General features: G+C 37.4%; 2 protein-coding genes across 6 annotated transcripts in view; one reads left to right on the top strand and one right to left on the bottom strand.

The window, feature by feature from the left end:
* The window catches only part of IFT74 (intraflagellar transport 74), a 37,624-nt gene that overhangs the window by 22,579 nt on the left and 115 nt on the right, over window positions 1-14,930 (bottom strand). For 3 of the 5 annotated variants that reach the window (XM_040578984.1, XM_040578987.1, XM_040578988.1), the window contains exons 1-8: window positions 14,597-14,924; window positions 14,112-14,252; window positions 13,524-13,656; window positions 12,954-13,002; window positions 11,150-11,248; window positions 10,925-10,985; window positions 10,390-10,449; window positions 9,275-9,336 (exon numbers count right to left, since the gene is read on the bottom strand). In XM_040578984.1, the coding sequence (XP_040434918.1) occupies window positions 9,275-9,336; window positions 10,390-10,449; window positions 10,925-10,985; window positions 11,150-11,248; window positions 12,954-13,002; window positions 13,524-13,656; window positions 14,112-14,228 (581 nt within the window). In that variant the 5' untranslated portion in view covers window positions 14,229-14,252; window positions 14,597-14,924. The other 2 variants (XM_040578986.1, XM_040578985.1) reach the window with 2 other exon arrangements.
* On the top strand, window positions 1,385-9,268 carry LRRC19 (leucine rich repeat containing 19). Its single transcript, XM_040578989.1, has 5 exons — window positions 1,385-1,881; window positions 4,424-4,516; window positions 5,446-5,956; window positions 6,161-6,370; window positions 7,599-9,268. Exons 2-5 carry the CDS (start codon window positions 4,433-4,435, stop codon window positions 7,934-7,936), a joined length of 1,143 nt encoding a protein of 380 aa, XP_040434923.1. The 5' UTR covers window positions 1,385-1,881; window positions 4,424-4,432; the 3' UTR covers window positions 7,937-9,268.

Here is a 14,930-nt window from a genome sequence, read left to right as displayed (position 1 = left end):
CAGTTTGAAATAAAGAAGCTGGTATCTGATTTGTGAAGGTACATACAGTAAACATTACACAGATAATGTATAATTATCTGCCTCATCATAAGTAACATGGGTTTATGAACAGATAATTACGTTACACTTGGTAGTGGAAAGGAGTAGCTTTTTAAGAGAAGCATGCTCTTAAGCTATGAGAGTAGTTTGATTTAAGACCCTCTGGAAGGCACAGAACAAAGTTAGCTGGCAGAGAGGTTCCATGTTACTTCTTTATTGGAGGCTCCCTGTCCCTCAGTCTGGTGGGCCTCTGAAAGCTGTTGCAAAACCTCAGCAGTGACTCTCAAATCAAGCCCAACTGAAGATGTCACAGAATGGAAACAGAAAAATTGCAATGAAGAATTCAAGAAAATATTAAGGTTGCTGATTTCCAGAATAAATCTCCGCACTAGATGTAATTCACCAGGAGGGACTGTTGTTACTTCATAGGGAACTTGTCATTTAAGTACAAACAAGGTGCCTTTTCCTGGAGATCACTGGGGCATTTAGGGAGGGTGAAAAGAATACCGCTTGCTACATTTCTCCTGTGCTCCAAAGCACCATATGGAAGCAGCCGTCACTGCTGAGGACAGTGGTATCTCCAAGCTCTACTGGATTTTTCTCGTCTATGCCTGACACTGCAAGTCTGTACGACCGAGTAAGGAAAGAAAGCCTACTCTTCCAGCCCCTCCAATGTAAAGTGTGTGTGAACACATGGCAGGCCTCTTAACCTGAGGCAAATTTATTTTTCTTATGTGATGTGGACTCCTGGCTAAATACTTCAAGATGATCCAGTATGTCCTTGACACTAGAAACGCCTGACTCAGCTGTGAAGTATCTTCTCTGGTAGAAGCCTTTTGACAGAAGGTTAAAACTCAGTGATTTTCTAAGAGGCAATAACAATATCAGCAATGGCTGTCACAGGAAGACAATTCATTACCGTAAGTAATTTGAAGACAACTGATGAAGCTGAATCAGTGATGAGGCTTGGAAAAGTTGCACAGTTGTTCTGAGACAGTAAGCAAAAAACCAAAGTGGCAAATAACGTCAAAGCGAGACAGCGAAACGAAGTGGTTTCTACAGCCACATATTTGATAGGAATGGAGAATGAGAGGAGATGAAACCATTTTGTAGTTTGATGCTGTACATTGGACAGAATGAGCACCAACTCAAGAAGAAAATTCACTGAAGTAGTATCTGTGTATCAACACAATTCTCTTTTCAGCCTGCATACAGACATGCTCTCAAATCACAGCAAGTATCATCTGGTTTTAGAATCTCTTTCTGAAATATAGTCCATATAACAGATGTCCTTAACTGCTTGTAATTCTTTTTAAAAAAGAGCTTTACGTATCATACCCCACAGCTCCTCTGATGTTTCCAAAAAACAAGAATTAATACATTTAACTATCAGAGATCTCTACTTCAGTATGCAAATATCTTGAAATTTTCCTCTTGTGATAACTGATGATATAAAAAATTCAAGTCTTTTTCCGTCTCCAGCATTTCTTTAATTGATTATGACCCAACTTGCTTGTAAATTCCTTGTGGCATTTTAACTCAGTGTTTCCTATATGAACTGGAATGTGACACTTGAGCTTACTACTACTAGACTTCCCTATTGGCTGTAGATCCATTTAAATCCAAGATGATTGTAAGAAGTTGCTCAACCTAGTCAATCTTTTGCTAAGGATTTTCTAGGTTGTGTTTTTTTTTTTTTTTTTTTCTTACACCGCCTGCTTATTCATCAGGTACAAAGGTTGAACAAAACCAAAGTGCTATTGCACCATATTATTTCTTGTCAGTACATCGAAAAAATCTACACATGTGTACATACACTGCCTCTAAGAAGCATCAGAAAAGGTAAGATATTTGGTACATCTTTTTCAAAATGTAGGCAAAGATTTTTAGTATGACTTTGTTGCTAGACTGGAAACAAATAGAGCTTGAAATACATTAAAAGTTCAGGAATTACTATGAACCTTGGACGTGCAAGTTGTTAAGTAAACTGTACTTCAGCACAGGAACAGCCCGTTTCTTCTCCAAAAACCAGATTACCTGATCATGTGAACTCCATTTCCTCCCCAAAACAGTCTTTTTCTTTACAAATATAAGAAAAACAATAGGAATTACATACTATTAAATGATAACATCGTAAAAAGTTCTCTGAGGCAAACTTTTTTAAGAGAACTCTTCTAATTACAAGGAAATATCAAGCTACTACCAATGTATTCCCACCCTCAGTTTCTTTCCAAAGAAATTACTTTAAAAAGCAATTTTAAAAATCTGGTTCTAGCAAAAAAGCTAAACTGCAATTAAAATTACAGATGTTTTCCTGTTCTATCGATTATATAGGTTCACACATAAACAATGTAAGAAATCGAGTCTGTAAGAAACCCCCTAACTTTTCAGTAGAAACTAGAGTAAAAACTACGAACTATGATTTCAACTTTTGTAGAGTGAATTTTAGACAGGAAAAGGATTTTTCAAGTTAATGGCATCCCCTTCATCCAGACATTTTAACTTTTTCTTGAAATTTTGAAAAACTTTAACTTTCATTTGCAACTTGATTGTTATTAATTTACAGACTTCTTTTTTTTAATATATTTTCCCCATTCTATTAAAGAAAGTATTTTTCTTGAAATCTGAAAACTACAATAATACTATTAACCTGTATTTCTAGATTGCCTGGTTAAGGCCTGTTTTATTTCTGAGCATTTTGGAAGCAGTACCTTTAAGGTCTAAGTATGCCACAAGATCCAGCAGTTAACATAGTCTACATCAGGAGTTCTCAAACGACATCCCATTTTCCACTAGCAATACACGAACTGCCTTCAAAAAATGTATGCAGGTCACCAGTACCATCACTGACAAGAACAACACCTAACACAGAACATAATACCACAGTGGCTGCTGCTGCTAGTACCCCTTGTCCATGCCACTGACGATGTCTAACAAAAAGGTTTATGAAGTCTTTTTTTGTATTTAACGGAAGTTTCTAACAGCAGTAAAAATACAAAATGTATCACAGGATTATATGTGGTACTTATCTTCTTCTTTCCAAGAAGCTATTAAGTTTCCAGGCTGATTCAGTTAGGTGAATGAGGTCAGTTCTTAGACACGTAAACATATAGAAGCAATCAATCAGATTTGACCAATTTGTTCTGTGACTTCACCTACTCCATATCGATCAGCAAAGGTGTCCTGGCACTCTTTTTAAGGGTTGGTGGAGTTTTTTTCTTAATCTGACTGGCTGTCAATATTTAGCATTGTTTCTGCAATTGAGCTTCCTTATGCAATTTCCCCCACTCTTCTCTGTTAAATTCAGTGAATACTCTACAGCACAGGCACTTCAGGCACTTTATAAACATATCTTACACCTTATCTTTTGGATCTTTTTAAATCTGGAATACAGAAATCTGGGAAGGAGATACTGACACTTAGCTCACTATCTTTTCTTCAGATGCTGGAGAAGAAGTGTGAAAATGAAGGGATAATTTACCTTTTACATAACATTTTAACTCAAGTCCAGCACAAACAGGGACTGATTTAACATCTGACAGAGATAGTTTAACATTCCTATTCAAAATTAGTAGATCTTGCAAATAATGCCTGATTCAAAGGGGATGAATGAGTGACACCTTCTGACAGATGTTATGTCACAGTGAATACCATTTGTCAGAAAGGCTTTCCTCACTCTCAGAAAATAAGGTTTAAACCTGTACAAAAACTCCAGCACAAGAGACTGAACCATGTTTACTTAGCTCCAAAGATCAGAGCAACAACCTCACCTTCATAACATAGAGGTCCAGGTTTATGTTATATGACATATGTTATATTATGGATAATAAAGAGATTAGAAGATCAATCTATTAATTGAAAATTCACAAAAACCTGCTTAATAAGTTACGTAAGAACATGAGAGAAATCTGACTGGATAAACCAACAATCAATCTGGTAGTGTTCTGCCTCTGTCAGTGGCCACAAAAGAAATTATTTAGGGAGAACATGCAAGCCTGAATACTTTCTGCCGTTTACTCCTATCATAGTCTTCCAGTACTCATAACCACTTTAACGGGGATATTAATGAGTATTCCCTGCCTCTTTGTTTTATCCATTTCTGACACTGTTGTCTATTAACTTGTCTAATCAATCTATTTGCTGATACAGTCTGCTCACTGGATTTTAAGTTTGTCTCAATTAAGCAAAAACTGAACACGTTAATTCTAATAACATATGGTTTTCCTTACATTTTCCTTTACATTTAAAAATATTTATGTTGAACAAATTATTTATGTAGAATAAATTAGCACTGAAATAACTGTATCTATTAATTTGTTAAACTACCACTATAGAAGGCATGGGTATTCTGGCCTTGGTATACAAAAGTGTTGTTTTCTACTAGGCTCTAACCATGAAACTTTCTTGGTTTGCGATCTGGGCTGGAATACTATTTCTGAATCCAGTCACTGCTGACTGCAACATTACTTCTCAAACTGTAAGTTTTATATGTATGTAAATTACTCTTTATTTTTTAAAAATACACTAGAAGCTAAAGACATTTTTAAAACTCCCTTGTAAATATAAAATTCCTGAAGTAAGAAGTACATAGAGACAAATAAAACGACATGGTTTTCTGTGAATGGACAGCTGCTGGTAGTCATTTTAAGCGGATGAATAACACCAAAACATATTTGACATGGATTTATATCTCAGTCAAATCTCTCTGCAGACAACAGGAGTGTCTTCTTTATCTTTGCATCATTTTGGAATAGAACTAAAATGCAACAGTTTTTAAAAACAGTTATTTTGACAAGGCAAATTACTGCTCAAGTTAGCGAGATCTGTTGAGTTAGCACTTGCCCAAGTCAGGTCCAAACATATATAAGAAATTTTAAAATTTTTCTTCACAGATTAATTTAATGGATTTTGTATGTATTGAGTAGTGGAGGGGAAGGAAGGAGTCTCGATTAACAGTCAAATGATAAACTGTATTGCAGTATTTGCTTTGAACTCAGTGCCTACAAGTCCAGTAGTATACCTCATGCTTGTTCATCTTTGGGACAAACAAGAACAAAACCACTTACATAATGGGTATATACAGTAAAGAAAAGGCACGCCACCTACGTTTGTTTTAAATAAACTATCTAGACTCAGTCTGGTTACATCACTAACAAGCTGAACATAGGTTACTTATTTAGGATGAGGGATAATCAACCAACCTGTTTCCAGTACTTACCATCTCCTTTAAAGCTAGTTCAAGTATCTGGACACTACAAACTATAATCTGCAGCGATGCATACATATACATATAAATTAAAATATATAGGAAAGACTTTTCATGCCCTTGACAGCCATCACTGAGACACCTTCATGACCATATTTTCCTACAGTATTTAATTGTAGTCATTCTCTTTTTTTCAACAGGTCACTTGTGAGGAGTCTGGAAAAAACTTTTCTAAGATCTGCACTAATCTTTTCCAAAACGTTACTAAATTAAGCCTCAGAAATAATAAAATCAGTTTAAAAAATAGTGACAAAGAGATTCTTGGAAGTTTTATTAGCCTCACTGAACTTTATCTGAATGAAAATATGATTACTGTACTGTATAATCACAGCTTCTGCAACCTGACAAAACTTGTAATTCTGGATATCAGCAACAATCATATTAGCACAGTTCATAAAGCAGCATTTGCAGGATTAAATCAACTGTCAGTGCTGAATCTATCCTATAATGCAATTACTCAACTAGATTCAGATGTATTTACTTCTCTAATAAGTCTGACAGTTTTAAATCTACAACATAACTTACTGAAATCTCTTCATATAAAATCGTCTTTTAAATTGATTAGAATTGTTTTAGCTGGAAACCCATGGACCTGCTCCTGTGACCTCCTTAATTTACACATATGGCTAATGGCCTCCAACGTGACAATCGGTAAGTTTTGGTAAGAGCAGCACTTCATGATCATTTATATCAAATAGCCTTATCTTGGTGTTTCGTGATCTGGATAACATCAACCATCAAGTTATCTGTAAACATTACTTATACATTAGCAATCATTGATTATTATTTTTTTTTTAATCGGACTGCCAATGAACTAACAATATCTTATAGCCTTTCCACTGCTCACATTCACAGAAAATGAAAACAACACTACATGTACACTCCCAAACACCAAGGAAAAATTCTCCATCAAGATGGCAGCTATTCAACCAGCTGACTGCAAAACTGGAAAAGATTCTTTAGAAAACACTGTAACTTCCACTTCTGCCATAAAACTTAAAAGCAATGCCTTACTAACAGCTCTGACTCCAAGCAACATCACTGGAATCAATGGAACACATGCAGGTAATATACTGGTGTTGCGCTTTACTGCTTACAAGCTGACTGACTGTTCCATGATTTCAACTGGTTTGTATTCCCAGTGCACTGCAATTCTTCCATAAAAACCAGGGCTATGGAATAAATGTATTTCCAGGTTTTGGTAGACTGTACACACATTCTAGTGAGTGCTAAGCTGTAATAGGTAAGCATTCAAAACATACACCTGAATTCTCAAACGATACTACAAACTGATGATGAAATTTCAAAGGCTTGAAATTCAGACAATTGCCCAGATCTCTCCCTAAAAGAACCAGGGAAGCATCATTAAAAAAAAAAAAATAATTACTTCTTCCAAACTAACTACTTTCTAGGTGTAGCTGTTGTCTTAAAATGTTAAAGAGTGAGCCTATTAATTTTACTCCTGCCCTAAACTGTGTTCGGTGTAAAGGACACAGATGTGCACATACCATAATCTTTGAAAATTTCAGTGATAGTCTCCTTACTTTTCTTCACCTTTTGATGTTAATTCCATCATCACTCTGTAATAATCTAGCTTTTCTTTCAGTGAAGCAATTTTTTTTTTCTGACATGCAAATTAATGTTGTTCTCCACTCTTCCATACTGAAATGTTTTAGTTGTTGCTTCTGGCTAAAGCAGAAGAAGCCACCACTGCCACACACTCCTTTTGCTGTAACAGCTATAATCTATTTTAGGACTATAGCCAGCACAGAAAACTAGCTTCTAAATAAAGACTACTGGCAACTACAGTCTATTGAAATTTTATTATAAAAGAAATACAATTGAAAGGATATGCCAAACAAAAGATGAAGTATTTTAGGGTGCAGACATCATCACCAGACAGAAATTTAAGCCTGGGAAACAGAATTTGAGTCAATTACTGATTTTTTTTTTTCCAAAGCCTGATCTTGGAATTCAAATTTTGAAAAAAATGATTATTTTATATGTCCCTAGAACTTCATCTGACTTTGAAACTATTCTTTTTCATAAATGTGCATGGTGGATTTATGTTGCTAGAAAACATGAGATGTACATGCATTTTTGGTCTGAGTGATGCTACTGACTCCCTAATAACATAGCAAGAACATTCTACTAAAGCTTTGGAGATACTCAGTAATTCCCCTATCACTTATTTTGTGAGTCCTCAATTTAACTATGAAAAACATCATACTAGTGTTCTTGCTGGTATTCCTCATGAAGATGACTCTTCCTTTTTTTCCTATTTGTTTTAAAGGGTTACCACTTGTTGGCAAAAGTTGGACCTTCCTAGTGGGTGTCCTAGGGTTTGTCTTAAGCACTACACTCCTGATTTTTACCGCTATAAAATGCCCAACATGGTATCACTATTTGATCAGCTACAGCCACCGTCGTCTGGAAGAAAGTGACTCAGAGATGTCTGAACAAGAGTTTGCTGCTGATATGAGTTCTTTTCCTACAGAATTGGGTACAAACAATGAAGATCCCATAGTAATATTTGAGAAAAGTCATGCATTTGTGTCTGGGGAAGATGGCTGTACTGAGGACAAAGACATAGATTCTTATAGTACTGAGAAGAGTTCAAGTCTTAAATAATAGGTGATGAACTGACTTTTCAAAACCATAGTACACTTGTACTTCCATATTACTCTACTTATGTGCAATACAAAATGAAGCTAAGCAGTCTATCTCCTTTCATCTCATCAAATCCATAACATTGCTGCATAAATCATGAAGCTAAAAATGTAACGTGTGTGAATTAGTATCATAACAAATATTTCAAAACATGCAAAAAACCACCCATAATCCATCTTTTATAAAAATTTATTTGCTTACTTATGGTGGGGGCTGGGGGAGAGCTTACTTGTATATTGCTTAACATGAACAAGTCTTTACAGAGTAGCTTGTGAAGCTGGCATAATTTAATTGTGAAAAATTTAACTGCTTTAATTGTGAATAAGTCCAGAAAAGAAAAATAATTTCTCTAAAACATTGAAGCAGACCACAGCCAGACGGGGGACTGAATCTAAATCAATGGTGTCACAGCTTAGTAGTAGTCTATTAGGCAAAACCAACACAATCAGAGAACAGAGTATTTGTTGGGTTTTTTTTAACCAAATTAGCAGAACAAAAAAGATCAACTGCTCTACTCCCTTAAATGTGTCTACATACAGTACAACAATCAATTATTATTACTGCATATCTAATGTCCTTTTGTCTTAGTTTGCTACGGAATCAAGTTTTTTCTCTTCATGTTTTCTTAACACTTAAAAATGCATTCAGGGGTAAAACAGATCTAACAGGTTTTGAGCTGTTGAAAACCACAGCATTACTGAAAAGTGCCTTCTTATTAAATGGTAATTTTTTAAAAAAAAGTTTTTATTTATACTTTAAAATCTCATCATTGAGATTGCTCTTATGGGCAACAAGGATCGTATCTCTTTCTCCTGCACATACCTGTTCCGAAATTAAACATCTCAGAAACACATCCTCTCAACCTATCACTATACAAGCTGTTCTCATGGCTTACAAATTCTTACTGTAAACATCTCACTGCCCTCATCTTCACCTCCACACACCTCTACCTTACCAAACAGGAACGTCAATTCTAGTTCACACTTCTGTTTGCTTTCTCCATTCTGCTACTCCACAACACAACCTCTAGAACTCAGGACCTTGACAGCAGCCTGCCAAAAGACAGGAGTCTCCATTGCCACCTAACTCCTCCTGGATGGTGTGGAAAGTATCTCCACAGGAGTTACTCAGAAGAGTTTAAAACTAGGAACTCCAGCTGAAGCCCGTCACTGATATATCAGGTACCACTTGGGGCATGCATCACACTTGAGGGACTTCTGAATTAGTTAACATCTCAATTTTGCCAATTTCAATTATGGTTTTAACAGCTCTGGAGGAGGATACACTTAATGTACTTACGCTTGTCTTTCTGTGAAAATTTTATCCACACTCTGAGTATCACGGTCATTCTGGACCTTTAACTTAAAAAGAAAAAAAGTATTTTGATACAATACATTGACAACACAGATTTTGTACACAAATTCAAAGTTTCCTTCAAATGAGCAAGAAGCTGCTCAGAACACTGAAAAGGAAGCAGCAGTAGAGGCTGCCTGCTGCAAAGGTTTTTCACAGTTGATACAGAAGACCCTCTGAAATCGCAGTCTTCCACTGGAAACCAAAGGAAGTAAGAAGGCATCTCTATGTTTGAAGAAGAAATATAATCAAGTTTTCAACAAATCAGTTCACTTACTACTACTGTGGGATCTATACCTGGAACACTTAGTAAAATACTAAGTTTAAGCCTACCAACAGAATGAAAAATCTAACACTTGCAAAGCATTCTTCTCATTCTGACAGACATTGCAACTTTATTTTTCAATCAAATACAGGGAAAAAAAGAATTGTTTTAACCAAAAAAACACTTAGGTGGTTTTTCAAGCTACCAAAATAAACTTTTCTAAGCCTGGTTTCTTTTCCTTATGAATGAAGTGACTGTAAGAAATGGAACATGCTTTATGCCACTGACACCTTAATATTTAGGGGAACACTCTATCTGTGTTAGAAAATAATGAAAGTAAAGGAAGAAAAAAGCTCATTGATTTTGTGGTTGGCCATGTCAGTAACTTATGTATTACACTGGAGTCTTTCAAAAGGCAGAAGATAAAAAAGAACTAAATTTCCAGAAGACCAGGCAGCTTTACAAGGCAGTACAGTCTAGTGAGTTTGCCTTCCATAAGACTAGATGCTCCCAAATCAAATAAAGAATATATTTTAACACTTGCAATTTGGGTTGGGATGACAGCCTTTAGAAAGCTAAAACACAGAAAACCATCATGGGGCTGTTAATCCAGCACTTCAAACCATTTTCTTACTGCAAATATATTGCCAATATTATGGTTAATTTAACTGGAAAAAAATGGCTAAGTTTTAAATTAGTGCTATGCTTTTTTTAGAGATGTTATATGTTCAAAGCACCAAGAACGTAACACACCCCACTTTACAGTTCAAACATAGCAAGTACTCTTAATTCTTACCATATTGTAATCCCGAATCACCTCTGTTGTATCCATATTGGTGTTGAGTATATCCACAACCTGAAATGAGACATAACTCCAACCTGTTATTACTTGCATTTTTTTTTAATTACACACAAAAAATATCAGACAACTAGGTAGCAATTGACAAAGCACTCATGAAAACACAGCAATTTTTTGTTATTGCAAATGGAAAAAAACATGATTTGGGAATCTGAACAGACTACATGCAGTTTTCAGAAGTAATTATCATTACATGTAGATGTACAAACCCACAAATATTACAAACAAGCAGTAAATTCTTAAATCCATATGCAACTGCTTCTCCTAATGTATAGTACACGTCCTTTTTTTCATTTTTGCTTTTGCTCATTTCCATCTTTTTCCTTTCCAGTAACTGAATAAAAAGCAGTACTAACTAGTACATTTTTACAGAGATGTGCTAATAATAAAAGATGCTGCAATAAAGCAAAAGCAATACAAAGTAAATGACAGAAGAGAAAGCATTGAGTATCAAAAGTTGACAGCAGCATACCATGTTGTAGTCTGCTAGCTGACCTTGAAATTCTTTGATTTCACCAGCTAAAGCCTCTGCCCTAAATAAAAGAAAAAAAAAAGGTCAAACTTAAGATGGGAAGATTCATTCCTGTAAAAATAAAATAATAAAAAAGAACTATTTAATGGTTCCTTGAAGCCTGCTCAATAGCTGAGAATAGTCTTGCGACTGAGAAAGCGCTGCATTAGCTGCAATACATCTCACCTTTTTTCATATGACAAATAGACAGATTTCTCTTGCTTGTACATTTCTACTTCTTCCTGCAGCTTGTGAATTTCTGTTGTGAGTTCGTTTGTTTTGCTTCTGCAAAAAATAAACAAAAAAGAATCTTTAAAATTTGAATGTACAATTAAAACACAGATAGAACAGAAATTATATTTTACTATAGGAGATGTGCAATCAGTAGCTCTTTCTCACACGGCACTGTGTTTCACATCAGTATTTCAAAGAAGAGTTGCAGAAGTGAGGAAAAAAGCAGAGTGGTTCTATCAGATAAAATCTTAAGTAATTGTTAGAAAAGCTGGATATGAAATAAAATGTTTTAATTGCTTTTTGTCCCTGCTGATGAAATAGATGTGAATTATTCCCAAATGGACAAGAAAAAAAAATCACAGTATCGGATGTGAGGGCTATCTCGCTGTGATATCTGTCACCTCACTGATCATCAGGGTTGATTTGGCCAATCCGGCTGGCTAGGCAGATGGCCCCTTCCTCCCTCACTGCTCCATGCATGTCCCTCATGAAGCTGCAAGCTTGGTCAAAGAGGACAACCTTCCCTGATAAGAGATGTACTGTTCATCAGTCAAGGGCGTATGATAGCTGCAGTCCCCTGCTAGAACCTCCAAACAAGCTCAAGGTCCATTTCTAGAAGACTGTAGGGTAGTCAAGCTTGTAAGATTGCAGGCACATCCAAGTGAAACACTGCATGGGGCAGACTGCCATTGTTTTGGTCCCCCTATACTTGGCACTAGTGAGGCCGCACCTCCACTACTGTGTCCAGTTTTGGCCTCCTCACTTCAAGAGGGATGTAGACATGCTGGAGTGTGTCCACAGACAGGCAACAAAGCTGGTGAAGGGTCTAGAGAACAAGTCTTACAAGGAGTGGCTGAGGGAACTGCGGTTGTTTAGTCTGGAGAAGAGGGGACTCTAGGGGGGCTCTTCTTGCTCTCTCCAACTGCCTGAAAGAAGGTTGTAGGCAGGTGGGGGTTGGTCTCTTTTCCCAGATAACAAGCAACAGGGCAAGAGGAAACAGCCCTATGTTGTTCTAGGGGAAGTTTAGGTTGGATATTAGGAAAACTTCTTTCACTGAAAGGGCAGTCAAGCATTGGAACAGACTGCCCAGGGAGGGCACATTAAGAAACATGTAAATAGATGTGGTGCTTGGCAACACGGTTTAGTGATGGACTTGGCAGTCCTGAGTTAATGGCTGGACTTGATGATCTCAAAGGTCTTTTCCAACCTAAATGATTCTATGATTTCACAGAGTGTGGATATCATTCATATTTAAAATGACATCTTTTAGGACTCATTACTCAATACTGCAATATGGTCAACTAACAAAGTAGTGTATGCAATACAGTTTCTGCAAGGCCTTGCGTTTTTCAGTGTTAGCTCAATGTATAATCCAAGTAAACTGCCTGAAATGTACACTAAAAAGTGCTTAGTTTGTGATGCTGCTCCATAGAAACGGTGCTATCAGACCTATTAAGCATTACAGGTGGAAGCTCAAAATCACTGACCCTTCGTTTACTAACGTTGTAGGAGTGCATTTAACTTTGCAAGCCTAATAAAATGTCAAAAGGAATCTACCTGTACTTAGACATAAGCATAACATTCCTTTGTTCCTACGAACTATATACAAAATGACCTTAACTCTTACAACAGGACAGACTTCATTATAAGCGAACACCACTTATTCCACATTATCGTTAAGCACAACAAACTTCCTGTCAGCAAGGGAACACAGCATTAAACCTTCTGCAGTTTTGCGTGTGTTGTTAAGACATACCTCAGTAGTCCCAGGTAATATGTTTTATCCATTATCTGTCTCTGAGGACCTGAAAAATGCGAGAAAGATAACATTTTGTTAGAAAACAACTAATTCCAATGAACTGTAAATTATGAAAACAATCTGTAGGATTTTCAGACAGAGAATTGCCATCTTCTCAGTGTTCTTAAATAGATTTTACCTCATTAAGACAAATGAGGGCAGAAATTAATTTTAGATTGTTGTGAAGATAAACATTACTTTTTCCAGTTACTGAATAGTAACTTGAATAGTTACTATGTGATAGTATTTTAATTATTCTGCAGTGATGGAAGACACAATTTATCTTTACTCTTTTGAATAATTTTTAAAGACAGCTCAGGCATAGAAAAGCCTTTTTGTTCACCGACTGCCAAGACCAAAGAAAAGAAGAGGGATGCTTTAATCTTCCTTTCCTTTCTCCAACTCCTATTAATCATAGCTGTTCACCCTGCAATTTATAAAGCTATTAATTTTTTTTTCTTTAAACCCCTAAATACTCCTTTAAAATGTCTGCAGACATGTTTGATAGCTATTCTCAGTAAAAAATACCTTTCATTGCAGTTTTCATTCCACTTAATCCCTGTTGAGTCACTGGACGGTCTGCAACTTTAATCTGAGATGGTAAAACTCCTCCAGTAGTTGAACCACCACGAGAACTGGGTCTTGATGTACTAGGAGGCATCTATTAAAAAAAACCCCAAACACCAAACCACAAACCTCCCAACTCTGAAGTATGAATTTATTATCCTTACGCAATTGCTAAAACAATTAAAAAGTTAGTCTCTATACTGTTCCTGTAAGAATTTTTAGCATTTACATCTCTTAAAGGAAACAAAGCTTCAGTCAAATGTCTGTTGCAGAAGCATTAAGAGATTACCTTTGAGCAGCTTTTCATTTCTCCCTCTGTCTGCAACATTACAGCTCTTAAGATCTCCCAGGTGAACTCTTTGATGCAAGACCTCCTTGACCCCCTTTCAGTCAAAATTAGGAAGTAAAATTCTCCACAAAATTAAAATTTTTATTTTTTTCATGAGAAACTATTGCTTTAGTCTTGGTACTAAAAAAGTTGTAAAATAATGGATAGAAATATAAATGTATCGAAGTTGGGTTTATGTGTTTGTTTGTTTTTAAACATACCCCTGTTCCTATTCTGGTTGCTGATGGAGTCCTTGATGAAGAGGCAGGCCTCGCGGTCAGCCCTATTCCCGCTCTGGAAGAAGGACGAGCTATTGGAGGTCTGTGACTACTGGCCATATTTGTTGCTTTTTGAGTTTCTCTCTGGGAAGAAGAAAATTGCCCTTTAATTTGCACAAGGTCTTTACCAGAAACCAACTCTTTAAAGCTTAGTTGTTTCACCTGTTAAAAGGAGTTTACTCTTTAGAAATCTGCAAAGCTCCTGCTTACTGGACGAGCACGGTAGGAGGCAGAGGCTCCTGTTCAGGGTGAGGGCTCTGAGGACCGCAGCGGGTCCCTCAGCCAGGCAAGGCACGGCCTAGTCAGCCCTCACTTTGTGTTGTTAAGCTAATTCTTGTGGGTTTTACTGTTGCAGCGTCTCCCCGCGGAATTCAAGCCTGTGACACACACTCGAAGCGAGCAGCTGCCGTCAAACCCACCGGGGTTACCTGGGTACAGCCCTTCACGCACCACCGTTCACCAACGCAACCCCCGGCTGTGCGACCGCTGGCACAGCCCGGCGGCGGTCACCAGCCCCTCGAGGAGCTCCCCCCAGCCGCCGCGTACAGAGGCGGTTTTTCGATCGCCGAAGCCGTCAGGCAGCCGCTCGGAGGGGCCTGTGAGATGGCGGTGCCGCCGGCCGCCACCCGAACCGGCAGGCAGCACCGCCGTTCCCCCGGGGCTACGGAAACTCGCCGCAGGCAGGCTGAGGGGCACCCGGCGCCGACGGCCACCGCTATAGCACGGGAAGGCCCGCAGGGCCGCGGCAGCCTCTCCCTCTCA

This window comes from Falco naumanni, chromosome Z (genome assembly GCF_017639655.2).
Source record: "Falco naumanni isolate bFalNau1 chromosome Z, bFalNau1.pat, whole genome shotgun sequence".
Taxonomy (NCBI): Eukaryota; Metazoa; Chordata; class Aves; order Falconiformes; family Falconidae; genus Falco; species Falco naumanni.
The sequence above is the reverse complement of the archived record's forward strand: the minus strand, read 5'-3'. Positions and strand labels throughout refer to the sequence as shown.